The sequence below is a fragment of the Pelobates fuscus genome, chromosome 4 (assembly GCF_036172605.1).
Source record: "Pelobates fuscus isolate aPelFus1 chromosome 4, aPelFus1.pri, whole genome shotgun sequence".
In the NCBI taxonomy this organism is placed as follows: Eukaryota; Metazoa; Chordata; class Amphibia; order Anura; family Pelobatidae; genus Pelobates; species Pelobates fuscus.
Window position 1 is genome coordinate 228,675,749 of NC_086320.1, and position 13,472 is coordinate 228,689,220.

At 41.7% G+C, this 13,472-nt stretch overlaps 1 protein-coding gene across 1 annotated transcript in view; it reads right to left on the reverse strand.

Annotated features, from left to right (window-relative positions):
- Positions 1-13,472, reverse strand: part of FASTKD3 (FAST kinase domains 3) — a 63,112-nt gene that overhangs the window by 21,124 nt on the left and 28,516 nt on the right. The window contains exons 3-4 of the mRNA XM_063451931.1: positions 10,407-10,492; positions 6,808-6,982 (exon numbers count right to left, since the gene is read on the reverse strand). Of these exons, the coding sequence (XP_063308001.1) occupies positions 6,808-6,982; positions 10,407-10,492 (261 nt within the window). The remainder of the gene's footprint in view (positions 1-6,807; positions 6,983-10,406; positions 10,493-13,472) is intronic.

A 13,472-nucleotide genomic window follows, 5' to 3' on the forward strand; every position in this document is an offset into this window, starting at 1 on the left:
GACTAGCAAAATAATAATCCCGTGCCAAGGTTTAAGATATGCCTTTTGAAAAACTCTAGGTTGTCTTCTTTAGGAAAAGGCAGTCCGACTGCCTAAATGAGCAGCAGCTTGTAGCTCCGGGCATCAAACACAGGAAAAGCGGTTTAAAATACACCAAAATACCCCACCGATCCCCAAATACCTGCAGAGACCCACCCAGAGCTCAATGGGTCGGAAAAACAAAAAAACGGGGACAGACAAGCCTACCTCTGGGCTGACGATCAGCGACATGTAGAGGCAAGCACGAGGCACAATGGGGTCCAACATGGCGGCCCTCCACAGCGGCTGCTCTGATTTTTCAGACAATCTCTCTGGAGACGCAGAAGAGGAATACCAAGCAGCATCAGCCCTAACAGAGGGCTAGGCCCAACAAGACTGGAGCAGATGCTGAATTAGTAACCACTGGGGTTCTGAAAACTCTGCTGGCAGAGCTGCAAAAGAACATCCTGACGGATGTAACTGCCCTCAGGGGAGATTTGCAGGGCCTGACAGGCCGCATTAGCACACTGGAGGCCTCCTCACAAGACCACCAGCAGAACCTATCTTCCCTGCAAAAGGCTATACAGGGCTTAGAGCAGCAGAACCAAATGCATAAACGCCGCTTTGCAGCCCAAGAAGATTCCAGGAGGAGACAAAAACTAATGGTTAGAGGGCTCTCTGATGAGATACCAGAGGCCGAGCTACCGCACGCCTTAAGGCACATGCTGGCGGCTATCCTACCACACGGACAGGCCAAAGCTATTACCCCCACAGACCAATTTAGGGTCCCTAAACCACAAGGGACACTATAGTCACTTACAGACCTGGAAAAGATAAAACAACGGTGCTCATGGCCCTCCGGGGCAAAGCTCCCCTCCAGTTCGAGAATATAGTGCTAACCTTCTTCACCGACCTATCAAGCGGCACCCTGGCTTGGCGCAGGTCCCTCCGACCACTCACCTTCCTGCTCCAACAGCACAAAATCAGTTACCGATGGCGACTCCCCAGGACGCTCAACATACAACACGGAGCTGACTCCCATCTGATCCACAGCATCCAGGACGCAGCAGACCTCCTGCTCCTGCGCACACAGGACTCACTCACCAAGGATTGAACCCTCCAGCCAGCCACACCAGCGCACAACTGGGACCCAACGAAAATCAACTTGTTTATCCCAAAAGGCTCAACACCACCTAAATGCCTTCAGTTCCCAGGACTGTATAATCCCCAGAAGCAGAACAGCGATCACCCCAGCAGACACCCCAACTATGCCCACAGGACGCCATAACATATCCCTGGACTGTAATGTGTAATGTATAATTTGAATCCTCCAACCCCAGCTGGACTGTAATGTACTTAAGCAAATTACACGGTTAGCCATGTTGACTACTTTACTTAGACAGACCACACCTAAACACAGCCTTTCTGACCTACCTGATACGCACTATACGTGCTGGACTGGCCAGAATAGCCCATACATAAAGGTTAAATTTACGTTTTGCACAAACAGAACCTTTCACATTATACTAAACACTCTTATAAATGTGTGACAAAATAGGTAGCAGTTAATAGAAACTACCAGATAAGCCTGTTTAGAACGCGCCATGCCTACACGACACAGAAAGCACAGGTCTTAGGAATAGCAACATATGTGGAGCTTCAAACCGAGACTAACGTAATGTCACACGACAGTAAGCCAGTAAGCCATTAACTCCACAGCAACTGCAACTAAAGATTTAATGCCTATTTTCAAAGCTTGCTTATACCGCTTAGTTACACACACCATACTGCCCTTTGGTATACTTACGCCAATGCATACACCAAGAGGGCCTAAGGGTGGATTAGAGAGCTTGGATATATCTCAGCCTTATCGTTAGTTATGCATTAAAATTAAACTTCGCATCTCGAGACCAAGCGGAGTTGTGTGAGGTACTTGGGTACATGTATGTCGGACTTGCATAAGAGTCACTCAGGCTTACACGCCCTCGGACATCGTTTATTCCTAGCTACCTATACTAGGTTATGCTAACCGGGTAATAAATGTTATGAAAAGCTTAGAACAGTATGTTTAGAAATACGTCTTGGTTTATCGTTAGTTATGCATTAGAATTGACCTTCGCATCTTGAGACCAAGCAGAATTCTGCGAGGCAATTGGGTACACATATGGCGGACTGGTATAGGAATCATTCAGACTCAAAAGCCTTCGGACATCGCTTATGTCTGTCTATCTACCTTTACCTGACTATGCTAAACGTGTTATTAAAATTATGGTACGCTAGATTAATATAAAATGAGGTTGTCACTCATAGGAGATGTTGAACTATGTTATCCTGTTCCCAACCTGTATAAAAAATTTGCATTCCCTTCTCTTTATTCTGTATCCCTTTTAACTCATGCCTCAATAAAAGACAGATAAAAAAAAAAAAAGAAAAAAGAAAAAGGCAGGCCTTTGTAGGGTAGTTTGAAAAAGCAACCTGCTCAAATTCTCCACAATGGAACAGACCCTCGAAAATTCACACTTAAAAAACTGAAATGGTCACGCTTTTTACAGCACTGTAACTTTACAAAAGAGTGTCTAAGTCATACATTGGGCACATTGTTTTACTGAGAAGATGTAACAGATCCTAATTTGGGGTGATTTTATCACAGTGACACATATAAAATGTACAAAATACCCACCAAAAATGCAACATGTATGTAAAATATATTTATTTTTCCACCACAAAGTTGGACATAAATTGGTGAAAAATTGGCAGAAGGTTAAGGTACAATATATGCCATAAAATATATCTTTAAGTGTCGGTTTTCTCAAATGGAAGGCCTTTTAGGTGTTATTTGATCAGTCAAACTGCTATAATGTTCATAAATGAGACACGTGGTGTGGCAGGTGAGCTTACACTTAAATGGCTATTGGAGTGATACTAAAAGACATCCAGTTATTTAAATGTGCATCGGGATTTATATTAGTGCACAAGTAACGTGTTTTTATTTGTATGCTTCTCCCTCTGCTTGAAGTCACACAATTATCTCTTCATTCCATTTACAACTTAAAAAACAACTGCAAATAGCCTTTAATTCTTGTCACAACCCTCGCACCATTATAATCTTTATATTGAACGCTCATGGACCACCTTGCTAACTGCTTTTGCATAAAAGCAGTTTAACTGTTAGATCTCAGTTCACAGGCAGGATTGTCTATACCTTTTGTGTTGATTTGTGTAATTATACTGTCTTTGTCACTAAATGTACCGCACTGTGTTGTGTTGCCCCAATTATAAATGTTAATAATAATAATAAAATATACAAGCATGTAAACTCAAAAGAAGAAAATCAGCTTTTTAAATTAAAATGTGATCATTAGAAAGAAATACAGCGGAGGATGTGTTCCCATGACAAAAAGTCTGTATTTACATTCTTTGGAGGAGACGTGGCTTATGAAGCAGAAGCATATCCTTTGCAAGACAGTTTGAATTAGAAAGCAACTATAAAAATAAAAAATATATATATATATTCTACAACTTTAACACATGATGAGCTTAAATAATTTACAAAGTACGTTCTTTGAAAGTCAGATATCAGAAACTAGACAGAATCATTTTACTTGGATGTTGATCTGCTGTACAATAGGAATCAGCTAATGCATATTTTGGGAGATGAAAGGAAAGCTGCTTGTACTTTGAGAAAATAAGCACCTGAGAACATCATACTGTTCCTCTCAAAGTAGATAAACATTTAATATTGCAAGAAACATAGCTACACCCAAATAATGTATATGTTCAGAAAACCATAGTAGATTGGAGTATCTCTCTTTTAAGAACACCATTACACAACGAGTTATCTTGTTTTACTGTAATGAATAATTAATGGCACTGTAAAGAAAATGCAATCCAATCTCTAACTTGTGATTGCTAAATTGTAAATACATAGATATCTTTTTATTCTTAAACATAAAGACTACAATAATGGCATGCACAGGCAGCTACGCTACACGTATTCCATAACACCTATCGAAAACATACATGCAGGGCCGGCGCGTCCATAAGGCGGCACAGGCGGCCGCCTTAGGGCGCACCGGCTCTGTGGGCGCAAAATTCCAGTGACCGGCAGGAGGGAAGTGCTCCCTCCTGCCTGGTCACCTCCTGAATCCCCAGAGCTGCTGCGCGGCATGCGGCTGAAGTTGATTAGGAGGCGGCGAGGGAGCTCTCTGATCTCTCTGACCGGCTCCCTCGCGCGCCTTTTGCTGATGCCGCGGGAGCCGGAATATGACGTCATATTCCGGCTCCCGCGGCATCAGAAAACAGCCTGCGAGGGAGCCGGTCAGAGAGATCAGAGAGCTCCCTCGCCGCCTCCTAATCAACTTCAGCCGCATGCCGCGCAGCAGCCTCACTGGACCACCAATGAGAGACCCACGCCAGCACTCCAGGTAGGGAGGCTGGGTGGGAAATTTAAATGTAATTTATTTAATTACTTTATTAATTACTGTGTGTGTGCATGTGAGTGTGAGTGTCTGTCAGTGTGTGTGTGTAAGTGTGTCTATGAGTTTGTGTGTGAGTGTGTATGTCAGTGTGTGTGTGTGTGTGTGTGTGTAAGTGTGTCTATGAGTTTGTGTGTGAGTGAGTGTGTCTGTCGGTGTGTGTGACTATGTCAGTGTGTGTGCGCACATGTGAGCATGTGTGTCTGTCAGTGTGTGTGTGTTCGAGTATGTGTCTGTGAGTTTGTGTGTGTGTGTGTATGTATTTTTCTGTATGCCTGTCTGTATGTATGTATCTGTATGACGGTATGCCTCTGTATGTATGTACGTGTCCGTATGCCTGTATGTCTTGTACGTATGTTTCTGTATGTCTCTGTATGCATGTATGTAACTGGATGTATGTTTGTCTCTGAATGTCTGTATATATGTCTCTGTATGCATGTATGTAACTGTATGCCTTTATGTCTCTGTATGTACGTATGTGTGTGTCTGTGTGTCTCTGTATGCCTGTATGTCTTTGTATGCATGTTTCTGTATGTATGTATGTGTCTGTATGATGGTATGCCTCTGTATGTATGTATGTGTCTGTATGACGGTATGCCTCTGTATGTATGTATGTGTCTGTATGCCTGTCTATATGAATGTGTCTGTATGACGTTATGTCTGTATGCATGCATGTATCTGTATGTGTGTATGTCTTTGTATGCCTGTATGTATGTATGTGTCTGCATGCCTGTATGTCTCTGTATGTATGTTTCTTTATGTCTGTATGTATGTGCCTGAATGTCTTTGTATGTATGTTTCTGTATGCCTGTCTGTATGTATGTGTCTGTATGACGGTATGCCTCTGTATGCATGTATGTCTTTATATGCATGTATGTCTCTGCTTGTATGTCTCTGACTGTATGTGCCTGTATGTCTCTGTATGATTATTGCTGTCTTTGTATGACAGTGTACCTGTATGACTATGACTTTGTGTGACTGAAAAATGATGCCTGTGTGCCTGTGGCTTGGGAGGAAAGACACACAGGTGAAGATGCATTTTTTTTTTTTTTAAATGAGGGTTGGGGGCGCCAAAATGCATCTTCGCCTGTGTAACTAAAAATCCTAGCACCGGCCCTGCATACATGATATTGTTAAAAGTCAAACACTGGTAGGGGTAGCCATGTCAAGAATTTGAATCTAAAGAATAATGAATATGTCATATGTACAAATCCAATTGACCAGGACCCACGGTACTTATTTGACAGTACTGAAAAAGGAGATGCAAGGGTCAAATATCATGATTAAATCAGGTTATTAAATGTAAGTCCTAGGAGTAAAAATTAGGGAAATGTACTTCTCTAACATTCCCCTCTTCCTGCTGCCATATTCCAGTTTTCAGATCCTGACAGCTAAAGCTCACAGGATCCTTGTTATCTTTGTACTACCACACGTGTAAGAGTGAAAAATTAAGGTCTGGAAGATCCCATAAAATACTCTCTAGATCTCCACATGAATGTGCCATAAGGTGCTTGTTGCCATCAGGAGTTGTGAGTGAAGGCTGATGTGATTTAGCAACATTTGACAGGCAGCAGATTATTAAAGACCCTTTTTCCCCCAAAAAATTCATGCCATACTTAATACAAAGCTACGTAGCTGAAATGTACGGCTGATAGATGTAATATGAATCAGTACTGGGAAATTTTAAACTCTGATCTGAGCCCATACCCTTCACTCAACCTCCAGGCCTCTCATCCTACATCTGGGGACAACAGGGAACTGTTCCTGGCAGTACAGTGAGAGCACATCATCAATTGCGCTAGTGCTCCCTACATAGTACTGAAGGATGGAGACTAAACAGGCAGCCTGTCATTCACTATGGGCATCACTAGCAACCTGGGGTATATGAGTCCCACTCAAGGTTTCACATACCCCAGCCCGATTGTTGGGATATATGTACCACTCTTCAAGCGCTCCAGGGACTCACTGGCAGGATCACTGTAAACATTAAATGCTGGGGCTTGATATATTTTTTCTTCTGTTAGAATTACACCGACATTTCCTCACAGTATACATATAGGTTTTTCATAAAGATTCTATTCCTATGAAAACCTCAGAAGTGAGAGTACCACTTTAAAGGGACATAAGTCACAACATCATTAGTTTTGTTTTGAATGAGTTGGTTGCCTCACTCTGCAGGCAGAAGATAAAGCAGGTATATATGTATTTTCTTATATTTACCCCCACACCAGGGAGGACACTGATCTAACCAAGCATTATAATATCCATAGCTAGCATCAACAAAATATTTATTTTGCACAATTGCCAACCTTACCTAAAGTGTAACAGTAAGGAGATAACACATGAGATGCAAAGTACATTCTTGCCCCTAGTAGATCGACCAGTCCCGACTTCACTCTGTTGTAAAGAGGAATATCAACTGGAGTTTCGAGTGAATGGCCAGCAGAGGAAAATGTCTTCAGTCTGTATTTATTAAGAAGCATGGGACCCTGTAACACATTTTATGCAAAAAAAAAAAAAAAAAAAAAGACAGGTTGATTAGGAAATGTGTAATTATTATTATTGCTATTTATATAGTGCTAGCTTATTCCGCAGCACTTTACAATAAAAGGGGAATTTACCAAATGAAACAATATCAAAATGTAACAGGAGCAATAGGTAGTGGAGGACCCTGCTCAAACGAGCTTACAGTCTAGAGGAGGTGGGGTATAAAAACACAATAGGAAGAGTATTGAGAGAGACAGCAAATAGACATGGTGGGAAAGTAGCAGAGCTGGAGGTGAGAGTAGAGTGTGGCCCTTTAGGAGAGAGCTAGAGGAAGGCTTGAGAGCTACTATTTGAGGCCATAAGCATTCCTGAAATTATGGGTTTTGAGGGACTTCTTAAAGGATTGAAGACTAGGGAGTCTGACAGGGGTAGACAGGCTGTTCAAAAGGAAAGGAGTCGCCCGTGAGAAGTCTTGCAGGCGTGAATTTGCAGTAAGGGTGCGAGTAGCAAAAAGGAAAAGGTCTCCAGTAGAGCGGAGAGACCGAGAAGGGGTATACCTATGAATCAGTGAAGAAAAGAGTTGGTTAGAGCTTTATAGGTAAGGGTTAGTATTTTAAATTGACACCTGTAGGAGACAGGAAGTCAGTGTAAGGTGTGATGTGTGAGAGGAGAGAAAGATGAGCCTGGCGGCAGCATTCAATACAAACTGTAGTGAGGCAGTACAGCTTCTGGGGGCATCCAATTATGAAGAATTACAGTAATCATTACAAAAAACGTACTAGATCATGAATTAGCTCCTTGGCAGAATCTTGCGTAAGAAAGGAGCGTATGCAGGAAATGTTTGTAAGTTGTTGGAATTGACAGGTTTTAGCAACAGACTGGACATGAGGCACAAAGGTGAGGTCAGGATCAAAAGTGACACCAAGACAGTGAACTTGAAAAGGATGGGGTGAGGCAGGTACCGTCAAACTGCAGGCAGAGTGAAGGAGTAGAATCAGTGTTATGAGGAGGAAAAATAAGAAACTCAGTTTTAGTGAGATTGAGTTTCATAAGGCGGGAGGACATCCAATCAGAGATAGAAGAAAGGCAATTGGTGACACGTTGCAGGACAGCAGGGGTGAGGTCAGGGGAGAAGAGATATATATGGGTGTCATCAGCGTACAGGTGGTAGTGGAATCCAAATTAATTAATGCAAAGAGAGGCAGTAGAGAAAGAGAACAAAAGCAGACCAAGAACTCCGACTGAGATAGGAGGAGGAGAGGGGGTGCTGTTGGATAAAGAGACATTAAAGGAGCGTTAGGAGAGATAGGAGGAGAACCATGAGAGGGCTGTGTCACAGAGACAAAGAGATTGAAGGGTTAGGTGAAGGAGGCCATGATCAACAGTGTCAAAGGCAGCAGGGAGGTCAAGAAGAATTAGTATGGAAGTGGATAGTTGGAAGTGGAAGACTGGTCTAGGGATGGCTTTTTTAGGATGGGTACGACAGCAGCATGCTTAAAGGGACACTCCAGGCACCCAGACCACTTCTGCCCATTGGAGTGGTCTGGGTGCCAACTCCCACTACCCTTAACCCTGCAAGTGTAATTATTTTATGATCACCAACCTTATAGAAACTAAATGTGAATGAAAAGTTGACAATATATTATGGAACCTTAGGAGGAATGAAATCCAACCTTAATCCATGAGTAACAATCTAAAATTAGTCAAGAGATTCATCATGAAGAATACAACATCCATTCTAAGAATTCCATAAGTACTGATACACCGCAAACAAGGGGGATGGAGCAGCGCTAAACAACTTAACAAAAATAAATAAAAAAACAGGCAGCATACCCTGAACGTAGGGAATTCCCTCTAAAACCCAAAAGAAACTAAGCAAGTAAGACAAAATACAGGTAGCACCAAAGAGAACATGTAGGGTAAGAGATGAGGGAGCAGTGTGTGTGTATGGGGGGAGTTATTGTGTTTATGTGGGGGTAGGAGGGTAAATTCATAAATATATATATATATTTTTTTTTTATGAAAAATAATTATTTTAATAGTCCCCCTCCCTGCTTACCTTTTTGTCTGGGAGGGGGGGGGACATTTCCTGATATATATAATATTGATACATTTTCTGGTTTTATCAACCAGCTCTCCGCTAGTTGCAAACCCTGACTGGTCATAAAACAATATTATATATATAAATAAATAATAATAATAAAGGAAGTAGTGGTTTTAGGTGGAAGGCCAGTAAATTTGCATATAATTTAAAGTCCAGTTAGAGACTCAGGTCTAAAGATTATCAGTGACAACCAAGTGTGGTACTGGTACACACTCTAAAGTGATTTTAGAAATCTTCTCATATCATCACAATAACGTTAAAGGAACCAAATATGAAGTCTACATGCATCTGCACAGGTTAACCTCCATTGTCAATCTTGGATGGCTGCAATGGCAATTGGTTACTTGGTTACAAGTTACTTGTGCACTACCCCAAATTCCTACGCACTTTTACATAACAGAGGTTTTAATACAGCTCAAACATCCATTACAATGTAAGCTAAATCGTGTGTCTAGGCAAACTTCTTATGTGGAGTCCTATGCTAACAATTCATCTTGCTGGTTTCAGTTAAAATACAAAATCTCTATTAAGACAGAAAGGGGTGTTTGTATAAGCCTCTACAAACTTATTAATCATAGTGTAAAAGTCAGTCTCTAAAGTGAACCCTACACTAGGGTAATTAGTTTCTAGGAGTTTATACAAATACTAATTTCTGTCTTTAGAGATTTTGCCTTTTAAAAGGTGAAAGGTGAATTTCTAGAGTAGATTTGTCTACGAAGTGTGCCTTGGTCTGGCATGTGAGCTTATACTTTAATGGCATTGTAGTAGTACTAAAAATCTCTGTTACTTATATGTACATATATATATGGGATAGTGTGCAGGATTTATTTGGTTGATTAATACTATAAGCATTATTGTCACCCAAGATTGAGAATTTTAATGCAAAGCTTATTCATGTGTGTTTTCATCTGCTTTTGCATTATACAGCCATTTTACAGTGCTGCTCATGTGTGCATTGTGAAGGGCTAAATTGTTTTAAGTGTTTCATATAAATACCCCTTTCTGCCTAATTAGGGATTTTGCTTCTTAGCGGGAAACCGCAAGGTGCATTGTTAGCGCAAGACTTACCTAAAAGGTTTGCCTTGATGTGGCAAGTAAAATTACCATTTAATGGCCATTAAAGTGGTACTAAAAACAAAGATATAATGGCATGTTCTTCCATCTAAATGACATGGAGGTATATTTAATATACATTACATTACAAATTTCTGATCAAAGTGAACTCCAAAAGGCATATCACAAGTTACGAAAAGCATTGAGCTTTGTTTTAATAAACAGTTTCAAAAGTAAGTGCTAAAAAAAAATAAAAAAATATACCATACCTCATAAAAAGGGCATTCCAATGTAACAGTAAGAAATAGCTGGGTCAGCTGAGATAGCACAAATTTATCCAAATTCCCCGAGTGGTCTAGAATATAAATAAAAATGTTAAATAAAGATGTTAAAATGAGCACAACATGCACTGTGATAGCATAAATACTAAAATAATCATAGAATCAAATGGGAATACCTGGGGCATATCAGATTAAACCCCGAATTTCGTTAGGATTCAACTTTTTTAGATGGGAGGTATGTTCATGCAGATTTACAAAAGTGAAGTTTGTTGATTAGAATATGTATTATACACCAAATGAATGGAATGGGGCCTTTTAAATGGTTTACAATAATTATGTCACTATGCCTAACTGATGATTTTATTAATTTCTATTGAAACCGATCCGGAACTGTAGAAATATCTTTCATCTTACTATGTAATTCAACTTACATTATTCACTCAATTGCAGAGAATTAAAGTCTGAATGGTAAAATTGAAGCAAAAATAGCAAAGATGTGATTATAGCAGAATTGCAAATATTTCTACAAATGACCATTTTTTTTGTAATTCAGATTTTAATTCTCTACAATTTGGAGTTTAGTGCATTAATTTCTATATATTTAACTCTATTCATACATCAAATAGCAATCACCGTTTAGAACTAAGACGAAAAAGTAATAACCAAAGAAATACCAATTAGGGACTTTCACTACCATTTAAAGAACAATCCGAGTACCATAACCACTCCATCTGCCCATTAGTGTCTCTCAATACTCCCTTCTTGATTTTGCCATAGAATTAATTTTTTCTTGCATATTTTTTTTCCCGGTAACATGCAATTTCTCCCCTCTGCTTGTCCTCTTTATGCTTGCTACCCCCCATGTTTATAACCTGTCTCATCTACGCCCTACTGTCACTCATTTCATCATTTTCCAATCAGCTGATGCTCTCAGCCAGCGAACGCGGTCCTCCATGTCCATGCTTTGCTTTACATGGAAATCTCAATTCTCCTCCTTGATGTGGATCCAGCAGAATCCAGGTAAGTTGTCAAAGTGTGTTAAAAAATTGGATATCTTACCATGGCACCAGGATACTCCTGGCACCACGACCACTACAGTGTGATGTAGTGGTTATGATGCTTAGAGTTTCATTTTATGAAAAGTAAGTGTACAGCTCTTACAGACATGTAAAAACTGAATTTTTACTCACCGAAAATTTTCATTTTCCATAGGATAAGCGGCAATACTACAGCTGGGATTTTCCTTTCAGTCTACTTCAAGGATAGGCAGCATTTAACCCTAAAATCTTAATTCTAATTCATTTGTACAACTCTAGCTTGTCCCCTTAAGAGTATTAATCACAGGCAATACAGACCTTCTCTCTAGGAGAAAAAACAAAAATCTTTGAATATTTAACACTCCATTTCTGCTAATGTATTACAAAAGAAGGGAGGGAAACTAGTTCTAATGCCAAGCCTATCCACACAGATAGTGAACTTACAGCAGGGCATAAAGGGACACTATAGTCACCAGAACCACTGCAGCTTAATGTCTGCCCGACTTCACCCACTGGGTGCACCATACCCACAGGGTATGCCCCCGACTGCGCCCACAGGGAAGAAGTGTGTGTGCACTGAATGTGGTATGTGTATATAGGATATAGAATGTTTGTAGTGGATGCAGAGTGCGAGTCTCATTGATGCAGTGTTTATAGTGGATGCAGATTGTACGTCTGTGTAACAGATGTAGTGTTTGTGTGTATTAGATGCAGTGTGTGTTTGTGCAGTGGATATAGTTTGTGGATAGTGACTGCAGAGTGTGTGTTTGTGTAGTGGATGCTGTGTATAGTGAAGGTTGTGCAAGTGTTTGTGGAGTAGATGCATTTATATAGCGCCATCAGATTCCGTAGTGCTGTGAATGCAGTTTGTGTGTATAGTGAATGTGGTGTGTGTATAGTAGATGCAGTGTGTGTGTTTCTGTGTATAGTGAATGTGGTGTGTGTGTGTAGTGGATACAGTTTGTGCGTGTGTTTGTGTAATGGATGCTGTGTGTGTGTATAGTGGAAGTGTCTTTATGTTGCACAAATACTGTGGTGGTGCTTTTTTTTTTTAGGATTTTGAAATTGAGCAGTTTGGTCTAGATCAGGGATAGGCAACCTTCGGCACTCCAGTTGTTGTGGACTACATCCCCCATAATGCTCTTACACCCATAATTCTGTTAAAGCATCATGGGCAGGCCTGGACTGGCCATCGGGCAAATGCCCGGTGGGCCGCGATGGCCACTGGCCGAGGCCGGGGAGATCCAGCTGGTCTATGCAGGGCCGGCACTATCCGAGCGCCGGCCCCGCTGTGTTGCATGAAGGGCTCCGCCGGGTTTCTCTCGCGAGATCCGGGCCGTTGCCATGGCAACTGGCCGGGTCTCGCAAGAGTGAACTATAGCCCCACAGGCTAGAGTTCACTTACCATGAGGACCACCAGGGATGGATGTCAGCAGTCCCCCCCCCCCTTCCAGGCTACAGGTAAGAAGGGAAGGGGGGGATATAATCTATTTATTTTTATTTTTACATTTTATTATAAAAATACATCAATTTTGGCATTTACCTGCCTCCTTGCAAACGCACCCTAACACTCACCCAGCACCCTAACATACTCACCCAGCACCCCAACACTCACCCAGCACCCTAACATACTCACCCAGCACCCTAACACACACACACACACACACATCACCCTCGCACAGCGCCCACACACACACACACACACATCACCCTCGCACAGCGCCCACACACATCACCCTCGCACAGCGCACAGCGCCCACACACACACACACCACCCTCGCACAGCGCCCACACACACACACACACACATCACCCTCGCACAGTGCCCACACACACACACACATCACCCTCGCACAGCGCCCACACACACACACACACACATCACCCTCGCACAGCGCCCACACACACACGTCACCCTCGCACAGCGCCCACACACACACACGTCACCCTCGCACAGCGCCCACACACACGTCACCCTCGCACAGCGCCCACACACACGTCACCCTCGCACAGCGCC